Source organism: Bidens hawaiensis, unplaced genomic scaffold, assembly GCF_021521415.1.
Source record: "Bidens hawaiensis isolate Kalapana, Puna unplaced genomic scaffold, B.hawaiensis_p1.1 tig00016041_1, whole genome shotgun sequence".
Taxonomy (NCBI): Eukaryota; Viridiplantae; Streptophyta; class Magnoliopsida; order Asterales; family Asteraceae; genus Bidens; species Bidens hawaiensis.
This window is the reverse complement of record NW_027492454.1, coordinates 365,401-382,130: the sequence shown is the minus strand read 5'-3', so window position 1 is coordinate 382,130 and position 16,730 is coordinate 365,401. Positions and strand designations below refer to the sequence as shown.

Genomic DNA, 16,730 nt, shown 5'->3' with positions numbered 1-16,730 from the left:
CGAAAAATTCTTTGTATTTTATAGGTTGTGAAGCATATATATAAAAAAATATATCTAAAAATTATAGTGATATTATTTTTTTATTGTCACGCTTCTATATATCGAGTGTATCATATCTAAATATGTAATAATCTTTTTTATGAATGAAAGGTATAAAATAACCATAATGATTAAAAAAAATATACTTGAAAGTCCCAACGGGTATACCCGATATCCGACGGGTAATGGGCCGGGTATGGGACAAGGTTTTACAAACAGGTATGGGCATGGGATTACCAATACCCGGCCCGAACCCGACCCGTTGCCATCCCTAAACATTAGTGAATTAAAATACGCACATCATTCCAACTTTGGTATATCTGAAATGCTGAAAAGCATGTAAAAGCGGACCAACTATGAATAGTTGGTAAGTTTCACAAGTTTATACGAAATCGGTATACGTAATCATAGTATGCACCATATGTATGTATATGATGTAATTATACTAAGCCAAAAGTGAACCTTTGATGTGCTTTTACCACGTGGCCTCCACTGCCCAAGCACTCCCTGTGGCCTCAACTGCCACATGTCCCAAACGATACTATGTCTAACACCACATAGCATGTTACAACAGGTATATATGGTCATGTGCAATTGTAAAATGTCAAATAGATAAATAGATAGATAGATAGATAGATGATTTCCACCCCAAATGTTCATAAAACAATTTAAAAAGTGGGGTCATTAAACTCACCTTATCGTAGTATAGTATCAGTAATTCACTGGTATAAGTAGTATGTCTCGATTATAGCTTGATCCCTATAATCGGTGTTGTATTGTTAATTCTAGTATAGTCTTTAAACGAAATCAGGCGGTATATCTAGTTGTTATTTATTTTCTTTACAAATTAAACAACTACTAGTATTTTGTTTGTCTAGTTCCATTTGTTAACTACTGTGTTGTGTGTGTTTGATTGCTTCCACTGGACCACCTCTGATACAACATCTAACAAATACGGGATCAAATCTATCAGTGTAGTAACATTACTCGAAACCAAATGCCCATCCATACCCTACACTGAACTAGCGGCACTCGAAACCAAACGTTAATCCCTACCTTACACTGAACCACACGTATTCACCCCTCTTAGGGGAGAGGGGGTGGTGCGTGATGTGAAAACCATCACGCGTGATGGTTGTTGAAACACCGCCACCGCCCCTCTCATCACGCGTGATGACCATCACACGTTTAATGGATTTGAGTGATGGAACTCTCTTTCTCTCTCTCTATATATATATATACCCTAAATACATTCCTCTCACTCACACAAAAACCTATATATATATATATATATGTATACCAAAACCTATCAGACCACACCACCCATTCTAAAATCCATCACATGTGGTAGAATTTACTAGGGGTGGTGGTGTGGTGTGATGGATTTTTTTTTCTAATAAATACTAAAATTACTAAAATTAATCCACCTTCACCGGACCTTTTTCCGGCCAAAATGACTCACTCGTCCTGAAGAACAACTTCATTAATACCGGGTTTCACTCAAATCCAACCAAAACCCACTTCCTAAACACCCTCAAAACCCCAAATCCACTTTCACCCCATATCGTCGGACCTTTTTCCGGCCAACATGACTCACTCATCATGAAGAACAACTTCATCAATACTGGGTTTCACTCAAATCCAACCAAAACCCACTTCCTAAACACCCTCAAAACCTCAAATCCACCTTCACCCCATATCGCAGGACCTTTTTCCGGCCAAACGACTCACACATCCTGAAGATTGAAGAACACCCTCCCCTCCAACGTTCCATTTTCCTCAATTTCCACCCCCTCACAGCGTGATAGCCATCACGCAAACACCCCCCATCACGCGTGATGGGGCACCGGCGGGGCGGTGTGCGTGAGGCCATCACGCATGATGGGGCACCGGCGGCGGTGTGCGTGAGGCCATCACGCGTGATGGAGGCTGGTCACGCTCCACCCCGGGTCCCCTTAACCTCTAATAATGCTTTCTACTAATGATTATCCGAATCATCCAAACTCGCTTATTCTTTGCAACCAGAAACCAAACAATGGTTCAAACAATCAGTAACTCTAACCAAAACCATTTTCATATATGATTAAATGATATAAAATTAACCATAATATCATACAAAACTTTAATACCATGCTATTTAAAAAAAACAAATAAATAAATAAATCTTTTACTCCCCAAATAGATGTCAAACACATGAAGATCATGTCATATTCATAATTCATCAGGGGTGGTTAAATTACTGTTCAATATTACATAAAAAAAATCAAAATTTACATAGCACTGCATTATACTCATCATTGGCATGCTTTATTGAAATAGTGGTTAATCTTCAAGGACCCCTTGGCTTGCAAACTACTTGTTTTCGTCCCAAGCTTGCTTCTTTTAGCGGAAATTAATGGTCCCCTAGAGACCTGCTCGTGTAAATTAAAAATGTCAAACTAATGAAAGTAAGAAAGTGAACGGTTCATTGGACTATAATGCAAGTGAGAAAACTTACGTTTGGGAACGAATTTAGGGGTTTAAGAACTTTCATTGTACCACCTCTACCATCAGGTCCAACATTAATAAGATTACCAGACGATTGTGTTGGTACCAAAGAAATATTAAAACCCTTTTTGCAATATGTTCCCAAATGCCTTTTTGTTCCATCTAGACCGAGCGTTCCAGCAGTAAATAAAGGTTCTGCTGCTAGTTTTTAAATTAAAACAAACATATAGTTAGTAACTTAGTTTGCCATCAATCTCAACTTTCTAACAGTATTCAATTTATATGTGGCAAAATGACAGGTAAGACATAAATATGGATATGTTGCATAAAAGCCAACGAGCCCAAACTGTTACTAACGGTTTGGTTTGGTTCGGTTCGGTTTAAAACTTATACAGTTTGGTTTTGGTTTGCTAAAACCATAAACCGTTACTAAAAGCCGCAAAAACCAGACCGCGAACACCCCTATGGTTGACCCACCAATATATTTCTTCTTCTTTGTAGTTTCTTAAATAATTACTTATTAGTTATTAGTATGTTAACAAAATAATTATCCATGTTAATGTTAATAAAATAAAAACATATGAGGTTGTAGTTTGCACACTTGATTAGATCATAGACAACTTTTTAACCTGTGTGACCCATTTCACCCACTCCATTTTAGCTTAACTTTTAACATGACCCGTTTGAGATGATACATAACATAACCGAAATCAAGTGCCAACTATATTCTAAAGAGTTGACCTATTTTCACATGAATATGTGGAGACTTGGGTCTCTAGCAAACAGCATATTACCTTCAAAAACACATGCCATGTCATCGTCAGTTGTCCTATTAGTAGGCCGAGATACCGAATCATATGATGGAGATTCTGGTGAAATTGGAACCTTTGATGCATCATCATCATCACTGACTAAAATGTAAGAGCTATCATCATCCTTATTATTACTTTTTGTAACACTCTCAGTCACTCTTGACCTCTTTGTTTCTCTAGGATGAACATCAGGTTTCTTTATTGTGTCTTGTGGTGTATATGTGTCATTGAGAGTGGGGTCTACCTCATTTAGTACACCTGAAGAATCTTTGGTCTTTTTTGGAGCTTTAGCAGTTTTCGCTTGTCTGGTTTTTTCCTGAAAAATAACAAACATTGAATTATCCATTCAGCAAAACTAGACACAAAAAATCATTATTGGCATGGATTTACCTTTAAGCGTTCCAAGACTTTCGATTTCTTTTCAGACGTTTCATCCTTTTTACGATCCCATGCTTCATCTCCCCCAAGATCTTTGTATTTTTTTATTAGTTCGTGATAATTCCTAATGAACAACATGTAGCATTGCATTATGTCTCAGTGTATGTGTGTATGTGTAAGACAGCAAATAAGAAGTGACAAATTAATGGATATAAGCTTTTAATGTGTCCGCTACTCCCATTATGTTAGCATACTTCTTTCTGTTATACCCCATGAAAGCAAGAGATTAAAATGTTAAATTATTAAAGATGATAGCCCCACAGCATTGACAAGGTTTGTTTGGATAGATTCTATTAAACTTAAAATAATGAAATAAGCTCCCAATAATTTCAGGATAAAGTTTAGAAGTGACATGGCATTATAACTTACTTCCTGTGATCATTCAGTAACTTCGTAAATCTATCAACTTCTTCTTTGCTGTGATGCTCAGTAATCAAAGAAACATATTTGACTATTTCGTGTTCTTCCAAATTAGAATTGCCCCTGCAGTATAAAACAAATCATTAGAGGTGGCATTTGTGGCCCATTAACTTATGAATTAATTGTTTTGGGTTATTTTTATTTTAATTCACAAATTGGTCATCATCTTCATCTTCGTACTCAGTATATCCCACCAATAGCAATGCTATGGTAGGGTCTGAGGAGGGTAAGATGTAGACAGCCTTACCTCTATCCCATAGGGATAGAGAGGCTGCTTCCGGTGAGACCCCCGGCTCGATAGTAGTTTTGAATCAAGCCTTGGACATAAGACACATAACACTCAATCATCGGGACACCGGCTGATTGGTGCATGTGCCCTTGTCTTTCGGCTATCAACGCCACCACATGATGCCTGATTAACCTTCCGCCACTTTTAACGTTATTTTCACGTGATTAGTAAAATAACGTCAAAATTAGTGCAATTTTACTTTTGCCCACCCAAGGGTTCACACATATATACATTATATGTGCGCACCGCAAGCAGGGCGTTTAATTCACAAATTGGTCAAATAAAAAAATAGTCAACCTTGAAACAGAAGGGTTAAGCAGATCGAAAACTTGAGCAATATGTATTTGTAATGCTTACAAGTTTCTACCTCCCAAATCGCGTTATTAAAACACTTGTATTACTGTTGTAATACGACATTTTTTGTAATTATGTTTTATGCATTAACTTGATGAAAAAGAGATTAAAAAAAGTGAACAGATAAGTGTATGTGAATCAAACCAGCCCACCACATTTTGACTTTTGAGTTTTGCAACACTTACAACTTGAGTGCAGCAAATTCTTTGGCTAAATTCATATTATTCGTTTGCAAAGTCTTATACTTCTCCAGCAACTTATTGCGCTCCTGCTCCGATTTATAAAGTTCCTGTGACATGGCAGAACTTTAATCGTGCATTTGTGCCTGAATTTGGATAATTATAGTTATGAATGTTAAGGATATGTAATTACAGAGTGGTTGGCTTTTCAAACATAATATGCTAATTAGAATAGCTTTGTTTTCATTTAACATTGTCTCAATTTAAAAAAAACATCTCATTCGTGCAACTGTAAGTATTATTTCAACATTTTCATAACTACAATTGTTGAAAAAGTCAATCAGTCTAAAACTGTAATTACAGCTTACCTGTATTTTCAAGTTAAGTAAGTCGTTAATTGTGCGTGTTTGCCCCATAGCTTCATTTTTCAACGATGTTTCTTTCTTCAACTGCTCCTTGCACACCGAATACTACAGAAAAATTAAAAATGAACTGTAATCAGGCAAAAGTAGTTTACAAGCATACAAAACTATAGTCAAGTAAGAATAATAAGATTTTAATAGTTAAATTACCTTATTATTAAGAGTATTGTATTCACTTTCTCGACTTTCTAAAGCTAAACTGAGCCCACTAATCTTCACCTCAAGTCTCCTGACTTCTAACTTAAGTTCCTCTGGGTCATGATTGTAAGTTTGCGGCTTTTGAGAGTGATTAGAGCCATCTGAATCACCTACTGACTGGAAATAGAGCCGGCTCACATTAGATGTTGAACATGTTTGCTTGCAAATTGGACAATTTTTCTTCCCTTTTGAGCAGTACTCGAACCATTGTTGTATGCTAGATATTTCACCATCAGAAACAAACATATTATTAAAATAATGTATAATGATAACTCAAAAGGATGTCTTAATGTAGTCTTCAGCATATAGGTAATTCACAGTCAACAACTCATCATGTGCAAGTATTAGTATAATTCAAAGTATAGCATAATCAGTTGTTGTATTCCAAATGCAAGACCGTCTTGCATTACAGAATTTTTTTTGAGTAGATGTATCATATAATGATATATGACACGGATACATTGTACATATTACACCACACATTCGAATTACATGTATGGAAACATTGAGATTCGCAAATAGACGTGTGGGGTTCACAAGTTTGTAATTTCATTTACAGCATATATTACATCATACATGTTATGTAAAGTAAAATTTTTTTACTATATTGAATAAAAGGGATGAATCATCAGATCGTATCAATTACATATACTTGATTTAACTCTAAAACTAAAACTGAAATACATACATTATATACCATCACACTTCTAAACCAAAAACACAACGACAATGTCACAGCTTGGGTAAACAATAACCAGTGCCAAGTATATAGAAATCCATCCAATTATCCAAATAACATATTAAAAAGATGCAGCATACATAAAAACTACACGTCTTCAGATCATATATAGCGACAGTGTATAAAAATCACTGAATGACAACTAATGTTTTATAAAATTTCTATTACACATTTTACAAATAAACAACTGAGTAAAGGAGAAGTAATTTGTAAACTATTGACTCCAGATTCTTGATAAACTCTAAAACTGTAACAAAAATAGAGAAAATAATGTATAAACCACAACTGCAGCTCAGAAAACACAAATATTGTCACCATCACTTGAGTAAAAGAGGGAAACCCTTCCATTCAAGATCGTAACCGATTTCCTCAAAGATAAATTTTAAAATTCACTAGTATCATTTGTCAAAAACCCTAGTGTCAAAGATATATATCTAAGTAAACCTAGGGTAAAGATACAATGTATATAGATATTACACCAAAAATCCAAGTAATGTGTAGAGAAAACTGGATTTCACTAAAGATGCAAACAAACCGAGCCAATCACAAGCTACTCGAGATAGGATCGATAAAAAGCTCGAAACAAGTCGAGCTTTTACGAGCTCAAATGTTGTAAGGGAATCTACTCTAAGCTTGTCAAGCCTTGTGTAATTTCTAGTTTTACCTCTTTTGAACTTCTATGTGACTATGTATTAATTTCACACTCCACAGCCTAGCTCAAGCCAAGCTTAAGCTCACTTAAGATATTTCTCAAAATATCATCATCATCATCATCATCGTACTCAGTAAATCCTACCAATAGCAAAGCTATGGTAGGGTCTGAGGAGAGTAAGATGTAGACAGCCTTACCTCTACCCCATAGGAATAGAGAAGCTTCTTCCGGTGAGACCCCCGGCTCGATAGTAGTTTTGCATCAAGCCTTGGACATAAGGCAGTAAGGCACATAACACTCAACCATCGAGACACCAGCCGATTGGTGCATGTACCCTTGTATTTTATATATTTCTCAAAATATATAAAATTAATTTAAAAAACATATACAATTTATTTAATAAATAATAAACAAGCCAAGCCTTAGCTTAAGCCGAGCTCGGGCTTGATTCAGCTCGTTTACACCCCTATCTAAACTCCAATGGATACATCCTAGTGTTAAATATATCAGATATCTGAATAAACCTAGGGCAAATATACAATGTACATAAACATTACACCAAAACTACAAGTAATGTGTAGAGAAACTGGATTTCAATTTCATCGACTAGAGGCTAGGGTTTCACAAATTCATTTAACATCACATATTATTATATATACATACATACATATATTATTATCTAAACATAAACCGTAACTAAATTGAGAAATTATTTAATTAATTTGATACAAACCAGAGTTCATGGAAGACGTGACCGCAAACTGAAATAGCTTGAAGATCTTCAACAGTTGGCTTCAGATCTTCAAAACAGATTGAACATATAGTCTTCGCGAATGGCTGTGTTGATGACTCATTGCAGGTTTCGATCATTGTGGTATGAAACCCTAAGTTTGAATTAGCATTGAAGTGGTTATATGTGTGTGTGAGTGGCACGCGTGAGCTAAAAGTTTAAAACTGATGAAATTTGGTTAAGCGGGAAGAAGAAAGGAGGCGCTAAATAATGAGCAGGAAAATATTAAAACAATTAAACAAAGTTAAGAAATTGTGTATAAGAAATATAGAATAGTTTCGAAAAAAGACGAAATTGTCCATCTAAATATCGTCGGGCCGGACCTGTTTGTTCATGTTAGGCGACGGTGTTCGAGCAATTACACTGTACCATGAGAAAAATATTTGATAAATTTCTTACTTTCTTAAAAAAGACCGAAGACGTTTTTTTTAAGTTCTGCCTGATTTTTGTGTGATCTGACCTGATTCTTGTGTAATCCAATCAAATAACTTGTGAATTATGAGAAAATTTGTGTGGGGACAGTCGATATTTTTGGTGAAAACTGTTGATACTTTTTGTGAGTCTCGACTTGGTTTATGTGTGCCTAGCGATATTCTTTTGTGAGCCAAGACAACTATTAATGTGATTAGAACTTTACAAAATGTGGTGTCTTGTAATTGGTTGAAAATATTATGATATGACCTATATAAATGGGGAGGAAGTGGGGAACCAATCATATTTAAATAAACATTTTAAGATTCTTCAAATAAAGATTCTCTTTATTATTTTGCCAAATTGACATTTTAGGGATTTCTTTTGTACAAGTCCCAATGAATGACGTACAATAGGTTTTAATGTAAGTACCGTTTTGATATGATATGTTATGTTATTACAAATTTTATGCATTGTGTACAAGTTAGTATAGTGGGTTAGGATAAAGACTATGTTGGAATATAAGTTCACATTATATCTATCCAGTTATCCATGGTAATATGGTATAATGGTATTATAATTTGGGTAAATATCATGAAGAGAAACTAGCATTCTCTGTTGTTTAGCATTATTTGTAGTGTGTATTTTAAACTTCTAAACTTAAAAACATACATAAAATCCCAACATGGTTTTTAGTTTTAACTTTTAATATAATAAATAAACTTTCTAAACTTCTTTACAATGTAGCCCGTGTAGGTATTTTAAATAAATTTTAGGATAAGTATGTGTTATAGGATCAAAGTTTTGGGGGCTCAACGTTAGTTATGCAAGAAATAATTAAACCATAGTCAATTTAAGATTTAATAAGTTATATTAAATATCTTTCATATTTACATGTAATTTAGTCACTTTTTGATTGGTTAGTGGTGTGAGGAAAGAAGATCGTGATGAACTCAAAAGCACAAGCATATATATATATATATATATATTATATATATATATATATATATATATTCTTTCGTATAACGGTTGTATTGAAGTATTGAACACCTCTATTAATCCTTATTACATTATAAATTATAAAATAAGAATAATGGTATTAGAAATTAGAAATTATAAAACTTTATTAAATTAATTATTATATGTCACAATCATTTAAAAGCTGGTTATCGTTATGTTAAAGTCATAACTGGTGGATCATAGTTGTGACTAGTTCATTCGTGTTTAATCGTACATTGGCAGTTCACTCGAGCTGGAGCTGAAGAGACTACTCGTGCCAATTGCTAACATAGTTTGTTAACACATGTTAACGGTCAATTCGGGGCTTTAAGGCCTATACATAGCGCGTAGATTGAATTGTAAAGATTACTGTTCATTTCTTAATTCCACTCATAATCATTTTCGTTTCATAGTCGATAGTAATAACTGATTGATTTGTAAAATTTCATCTATTCTCGGTGTTAATTCATAAGTCATGACGATCGCAAATTTAATAAAATGAAAACTTTCATGTTAAATAAACTGCAATACTGCAAAAGCCCAGTAATAAAAATTGCAAACTCTGTGTAACAAAAGCCCAAATAACGATAATACATAAAGTGATAATATTACACTGTTGTAAGCAGTGATATGATAGTACATTATGCATTGTTTCTCGTACCACACCAAGTAACTGCGAGCTCGTACGCTCCTCCTTTAAACGAATAGTTGCTTACAATACAAGAAAGCCTTGAAAAAACAGTGTTACATTCATTTTCTCTATAGAGATTGATTTGGTGATCAAGTTTAGATGTCCTTGAAAACATTGAACAAGTTGCTGTTGATGTAGTCATTATCCACCAAGCTAACCAAGTAGTAATTGTTTTGCACCTGTAATCCCATTGCCACAATAATCATATAAGACTCCATAAGATATAAGTAACCATGTAAAAATATTATTTTGCTGAGTCTTAATAATAACAATGGTTTATAATTGGGTAGAGGTGCAAACGAGCCAAGTTGCTCGCGAGCTACTCGAGCTCGGACCAATAAAAAGCTCGAAAGAAGCCGAGCTTGACCCTTGTGTATTTTATAAGTTTTATCTCTTTAAACTTATATGTATTAATTTCACAGTGCACAACCAAGCTCGAGCTGCGCTTTGGGTCGTTTTAAGGTACTACACGAGCTCCAGAGTCCAGCCGAGCTTAGGCTCGTTTGAAGTTTTTCTCAAAATATATAAAAATAATTAAAAACATACATAAATAATTAATAAATAGAAAACGAGCCGATCATGAGCTAGAAAAAACAGCTCACGAGCCAAGCTCGAACTTTAGAAGAAGAGCTCGAAATGATTCTCGTAAGTCAATAACGAGCCCGAGCTCGAGCCTTGTGTATTATTTAACTTTTACCTCTTTTGAACTTATTTGTATTAATATCACAATGCACAACCGAGCTCTAGCCGAGCTTTGGGTCGTTTAAGGTAGTGCTATACAAGCTCAAGTCGATCTTAGGCTCATTTAAATTTTTTGCTCAAAATATATAAAAATAACAAAAAACGTTTATAAATTAATTAATAAATAGAAAACGAGCCAATCCCGAGCTAGAAAAAACAAATCACGAGCCGAGCTCAAGCTTTAGAAGAAGATCTCGAAATGATCCTCGTAAGTCAAAAACGAGCCGAGCTCGAACCTAGTCGAGCTTGGGGTCGGCTCGTTTACACCCCCTATAATTGGGTTATAATAAAGAAACAAACAAACAAACCTCTTGAAGAAGTGATTTAGAAGAATCATCTTCAGGATACAACTGGGCCCACCCTCTTGACCAGATTTCAAAAGCTTCATCCTTCCATATTAAGAAACTTGCAGGGTCAACAACAGTTGGTTGAATGATCTCTTTAGCAGGAAACACTCCCCATGTAACTGCATTCACATCATTCTTCCCCACGTTCGACACCAAATTCCCGTCTTTGTTCACTGCTATGTATGTCAGTGAAGGGTGCGCCTTCGATTTCTCCACCAGAGCGTTTAACTTTTCACCAGAGCAGAAAAACTCCACATACGCTTTCTGGTAAACGTACCCGCCTGCTGGGCCCCATCCTTCAAAACCAAAACAATGATATCGCTTTAAGTCGGCATTTTCATGATAGTTGACCAAATTGACCAAATTATGCTTAAATAAAATCTTACCAACGGTTGGGAGGTCAGATTTGGCTCCATTAACGGGCGGTTGGCTGTTGATGGTAAGGAAGCCCTTGAGGTTTATCGCAGCTAGTTGTTCATCAATAATCTCTGTTTCTGGCTGAAGTGCGTCTAGTTCAGACCACGGGCTGGTTTTCAGTTGTCCAAGGCAGTATTTCATAAATTTCTGATATAAAAACGTTTAAATTAGCCTCTTTTGACACACAAAATATTGCCATTAAGCTTCAAATCTGAGTCACCGACACAATACCTCAGAAATATCCTCAAACTTTTTCAAAGGAGTCACCCACTCTTCTTGAATTTTCTTGTTGCGTGCACGTGGTCGCATGAACTAAAGATACATATAACAGTTAGCAATCAGAGATTAACCAGATTACTAGGAGAGTGCACCAAAGTTAATAACTTATGTACCTGATGGTCGGTTAATGCTCCGTATGATGCATTAGAAGCATCGCCCCAACGCCCATGTGGATATTGCTCCCAGCCAGTAGTCCTTGTGATGTAACTCTTTGGACGGTTGGCCCTATCAACATAAAAGAAAAAAAAATCAAGTATTTATTTAAATATAAAACAAAATGGTTTTATAAATACATGTTTATGTTGCATACCAGAATATTGGCCTAACGTCTTCTTTAAGGCGGAAAAGATTGGTAGGTCTCCTCCACGGGAGTGGCCTTGAAATCTTGGTTTCTTCAATCAATCCAAGATTCTGCATTGTAAATACAATGTAAGTTTACATTCAATAATGCAAATAATGTTATTAAATATAAATATTGAAGAATAATAGAATATCGAAAGGACTTTGTTATTACGGTTAAAATTCCCAGTGCAGACTTCTCCATGTTGAGTGTATAAAGATGCAACGTCTTGATTCCACTAGCCATAATTTTCTTGCACATTTCAGTTCCAAGGTGAACTCCATAAGCTCTAACAGCTTCTTCGTTATCCTTGATTGGCTCCAAAGCAGCAGTGATTTCAGATGGAATCTGTAGTAGTAATTAGTTAATTACATGAGTATGATTAAAAAACGCAAACTTTGGATCGATTTAAAAAAGCAATGTGAAATATAAGAACACCAGCATACCATAGTTTTGCAGAAACCAGTCATGCGAATGAAGCCATTATAGTTGTTGATGGGCATGATACCAGGAACAATGGGACAAGTTATTCCAATTTGCCGACAATCGTTCACAAATTTGAGAAAGTTGTCTACGTCATAGAAAAGCTGAGTGACGATCACTTCAGCTCCAGCATCAACCTGCAACATGAAATCCCATTCATTGGTTAAGCACAGTCAAACAGTCAACTCAAGCTTTAATATGTTATAATATGTTAATATGTTACTTATGTCTGCAACATCAAAGAACCTAAATTTTGGGAATAGAGTGTACCTTTCTCTTAAGGTAAGCAAGATCCTTTGCGTATGCTTCAGGTGTAGCAAGACCATTGCTTTCAATGACTTCAGGATGTGCCTCTGAGAAACAAAACTTTTATATTTAATTAATATAGAATTACAAAACAACAAATAGGATAACATCTACAAATAATATCAATACAATGTATATGAAATCCGGCTGTCTATAAATAAAGACAAAAGGATTTGAGATGGAAACCTGGATAACCAGCAACAGCTATGCCAAAATAGTCACCATATTGCTTACGGATATGCTCCACCTGTAAAAAATTCAACAAACATTCAAAACTATTGATTGTACAAGATTATTACAGTCATTCTCATACAGCTTAATCAGGTAACTTGACATGAGTAAGGTTTTCATAAAGTTCTTCATGACTAAATCATCTTATTCACACATCACAAAACCTAAATTCACCTATGCAGCATTGTGATACAGAGCTAATCCAAGAGTTAGTGTATAAATGTGCACGACTCAATGATCAATGAGAATACAAATTCGCAAACTCAAATACAATGAGACTAACATGTTTTAAAGTTCTTTAAAATCCAAAATCATCTTAAAGCAAACTACATTACTATAATAGACTCAGTGTTGAAAAACAAAACTAATCTAAGCAGCGATTAATCGCCGATTACTAGCTAGGCGCTGGGTTGCCGGTACGATTTCAACTAATCAGCCCCTAAAATCGATCAAAGTTGATCAAAAACTTTGAATTTTACAAATTTATACTTACTAATCCAATCCGATTAATAAGTTTGAAAAGTTATATACAAAATTTTGAAAAATTTTGTGTGTATGAATTTGAAAATTACATATAAATATCCAATCCGATTAATCGCTAGTCGGTATCCCACTGCTCGAGATTGACTAGTGCCTAGCAAGTTTTACAACACTGAATAGACTTCAGAGATCTCATTAGCTAAAAATCACCCAACATGGTGTGAAAACTGAAAGAACCTAATATATGAAACCCGTAACTACAAAATGAACTAAAATGGGCAAAGCACTCTACACTGATAAGTGATATCACACCCTAATATTAGACTTCACAATCCCTCAATAGCACGTCGTAAGATAGAATCGAATGCAGAACACACAAATGCAATATCATATTTGAGTTTTCATTGTATATAAAGCCCAGGTATCAAATATAAACTCGATTAAAAACATAATTTCTACATTATATTACTAGTATTTCCCACCCGACCCGAACCAGAAACTTTTACATCCACTCGTATGATACAGTGACTCCATAGTAATAAAATCCTGGATCCGACACCGGTAATATGTTCAGGCATTTTAATCATCAAATTTGTGTCGGCAGTCGGAATAAAGTTAGCTAATCGTTTGTAATTCAAATGCACAAATTCAAATATAACTAACTAATATATGTAACTCAATTATTAATGTAGTACAGATGTAATATGTTCAGGCATTTTAATCACCAAAATTGCGTCGGCGGCTATGGCATAAAGTTATAACTACCTAATGTCGGTAACAAAATGATCAACTAAAACCTAAATCCACATATCCAAATCAAACAATTAACCAAAACACAAGTAACCACTAAGATTGCAGTACAAATGTAATACGTTCAGCCAATTTAATCACCAAAGTCGAGTCGGCAACTACGGCATAAATAAAGTTATAACTAACGAACGTAGGTAACTTAATGATCAATTAAAACTTAAATCCATAAATCCAAATCGAACAACTAGTAATCACCGAGATTGTAGTACAAAATGTAATATGTTCAAGCATTTCAATCACCAAACTCATGTCGGCAGCTACGGCATAAAGTATAACTACCTAACACCGGTAACGAAATGATCAATTAAAACCTAAATCCACAGATCCAAATCAAACAACTAGTAATCAACGATATCGTAGTACAAAATGTAACATGTTCAAGCATTTCAATCACCAAACTCGTGTCAGCAGCAACCGCATAAAGTTATAACTAACTAACTACCTACCTAACATCAATAACTCAATGATCAATTAATGACGGTAACTCATGATCAATTAAAACCTAAATTCACAAATTCAAATCAACTCAAACAGACGTGCACCCCGCACCCGCACCCGCACCTCCTAACTTGTTTAATCAAGTCAATCCAGTTCCAATTACACTAAATATCTAACATTTTGATCATCAATATAGTGTCGGCAGCTACGGGATAAGTTCGGTTTTATATAACTAACTAACTAATGATCAAATGATCAATCACATACCAGATCAAGAGCACAGGCAAAGCCACCTTGGATCTGGACAAACTTATCCTGTCCACGTGGCGGATCACCTCTCAAAGCCAACACATTCTGGATCCCATCCTTCTTAATACTCTCAAGCGCGTTATCTATCTTCTCCACAGGCATATTCGTACACGTCAGATGCATCATAGTCTCCACACACACCAGGTTCTGCATCCGCCTCGCAATCTCCAAAGTCAACTCCGCCGTTGACCCACCAGCACCCCAAGTGATGTCGCAAAACGTCGGGTCGTGGGCCACCATTCGCTCCATTCGCTCGAACAGGTTCTCGACTCCGTCTTCGGTCTTTGGAGGGAAGAATTCGAATGAGAATACGGGTTTGCCCGATGACCCGGCGGCTGTGGACTCGAGGATCTTGTCGATTACCTTCATTTTGGGAAGGATAATTGGGAGATCTGGGATGTGGTTGGTGGGATGGAGGCACTACACAGTTAAGGGATGGTACAAGGAGATGAGTGGGTGTGTGTGGCTTATTTATAATGGTGGGATGATACGGTTAAGCCCTTTGGGTTTTGATATTGTTGTAAATGGGTCTTGAAGGTTGGTGATTTGTTATATTTAACTTCTTTTTTTTTAACGAACAAGTAAGTAACGTCGGGTACTCCGTACCGCCCTCCATTGGCTAAATGTAGCCCGTGCTGACCCGAGTCCGAACGTACAGAGCCCCTAACGGTTCACCTATTGAGGGATTCCCCGAATAAAACCCAACCCCCACGCCCGCCAAACGGCACGACAACGAGGAGCCGGTAAAACCAGGTGAGATCAGGACTCGAACACCGGCAAGTCATGGCCATCCCTCATATCTCTCATATAAATTGGTGATAGTGAGGTTTGAACCCCCTACCTCTCACTAGTAAAGTGAGTGCGCTGCCATTGAGTCACGTCCAATTTATTGTTATATTTAACTAGGGTGTTTAGATTTTGATTTGGGTGTTATTGATATGGTGTTTTATCGTGGTTTAAGAGAGTGGTTACTCTATAAAATAGTAATAAAGTTATAAATTTGTTTCAATCAGGTCACTTATAAAATGTTTTGTTTCATTCATGTAACTAAAGTGTGTAAAAGTATTATAATCATATATATTTTACTTGGATAGCAGGTTATGTAGGTTTTTTTTTTCTAAATAGTTTGACACTTGATTTTTTAAAAATAAATTGACAAAATTAGTAAAACTGAACTACAAAAAAAAATAATATTTGCAATTTTTCAGTTTTTTTTTTTTTAATTATTTTTTCAATTTTTTAACACATATTTTTCAATGTCAAACTATTTAGAAAAAAAACTACATAACATGCTATTCATGTAAAATATCTATAATTAAAACATAAATAAAACTTTAGTGATCTGATTATAACAAAATATTTTATGAGTGACTTAATTGGAACAATTTTAAAACTTAGTTACTATTATATATGGTTGCCTTAAAGAGGGAAGAGGGATAACTGACATGTTAAAAGATCAAAAGCCCTCACATGTTACTCACGCACATCAACTTAACGAAGGAATTGGATGACAGTTAGCTTAAATGACGAAATCAAAACACCGCCTGAAAGTAAACATAACATCTGGTGTTTTATCATATATGTTTAAAGAAAAAAATTCGTATTTCTGTCTTTGTTAATTGGTAGTTA

General features: G+C 35.3%; 2 protein-coding genes across 3 annotated transcripts; both read right to left on the bottom strand.

Moving 5' to 3' along the window:
* Positions 1-2,245: 2,245 nt before the first annotated feature.
* Positions 2,246-7,899, bottom strand: LOC143550428 (uncharacterized). Of its 2 annotated transcripts, none has more exons than XM_077041072.1 (9): positions 7,763-7,899; positions 5,591-5,855; positions 5,387-5,488; positions 5,025-5,128; positions 4,146-4,259; positions 3,729-3,840; positions 3,321-3,654; positions 2,537-2,727; positions 2,246-2,450 (listed from the first exon to the last, which is right to left on the bottom strand). In XM_077041072.1, exons 1-9 carry the CDS (start codon positions 7,897-7,899, stop codon positions 2,334-2,336), a joined length of 1,476 nt encoding a protein of 491 aa, XP_076897187.1. In that variant the 3' UTR covers positions 2,246-2,333. The 2 variants fall into 2 exon arrangements, with proteins under 2 accessions (XP_076897187.1, XP_076897188.1); XM_077041073.1 differs by having other exon boundaries at positions 2,537-2,721.
* Positions 7,900-9,817: 1,918 nt separating this feature from the next.
* Positions 9,818-15,559, bottom strand: LOC143550451 (methylenetetrahydrofolate reductase (NADH) 1-like). Its single transcript, XM_077041092.1, has 11 exons — positions 15,060-15,559; positions 13,020-13,080; positions 12,798-12,880; positions 12,491-12,664; positions 12,219-12,392; positions 12,015-12,115; positions 11,818-11,929; positions 11,657-11,737; positions 11,395-11,572; positions 10,970-11,304; positions 9,818-10,099 (listed from the first exon to the last, which is right to left on the bottom strand). Exons 1-11 carry the CDS (start codon positions 15,468-15,470, stop codon positions 10,016-10,018), a joined length of 1,794 nt encoding a protein of 597 aa, XP_076897207.1. The 5' UTR covers positions 15,471-15,559; the 3' UTR covers positions 9,818-10,015.
* Between the last annotated feature and the right edge of the window lie 1,171 nt (positions 15,560-16,730).

Excerpts from the sequence above, each read along its gene's own strand:
- LOC143550428 (XM_077041072.1), bottom strand. The coding sequence starts at position 7,899 with ATGATCGAAACCTGCAATGAGTCATCAACACAGCCATTCGCGAAGACT. Across the intron at positions 5,489-5,590 it reads ACAATACTCTTAATAATAAG|TATTCGGTGTGCAAGGAGCA; the intron begins GTAATTTAACTA and ends ATTTTTCTGTAG. Across the intron at positions 4,260-5,024 it reads GAATTTGCTGCACTCAAGTT|GGGCAATTCTAATTTGGAAG; the intron begins GTAAGTGTTGCA and ends TTTATACTGCAG.
- LOC143550451 (XM_077041092.1), bottom strand. The coding sequence starts at position 15,470 with ATGAAGGTAATCGACAAGATCCTCGAGTCCACAGCCGCCGGGTCATCG. Across the intron at positions 12,881-13,019 it reads AGCTGTTGCTGGTTATCCAG|AGGCACATCCTGAAGTCATT; the intron begins GTTTCCATCTCA and ends TTTGTTTCTCAG. Across the intron at positions 10,100-10,969 it reads CTAAATCACTTCTTCAAGAG|GTGCAAAACAATTACTACTT; the intron begins GTTTGTTTGTTT and ends ATGGGATTACAG.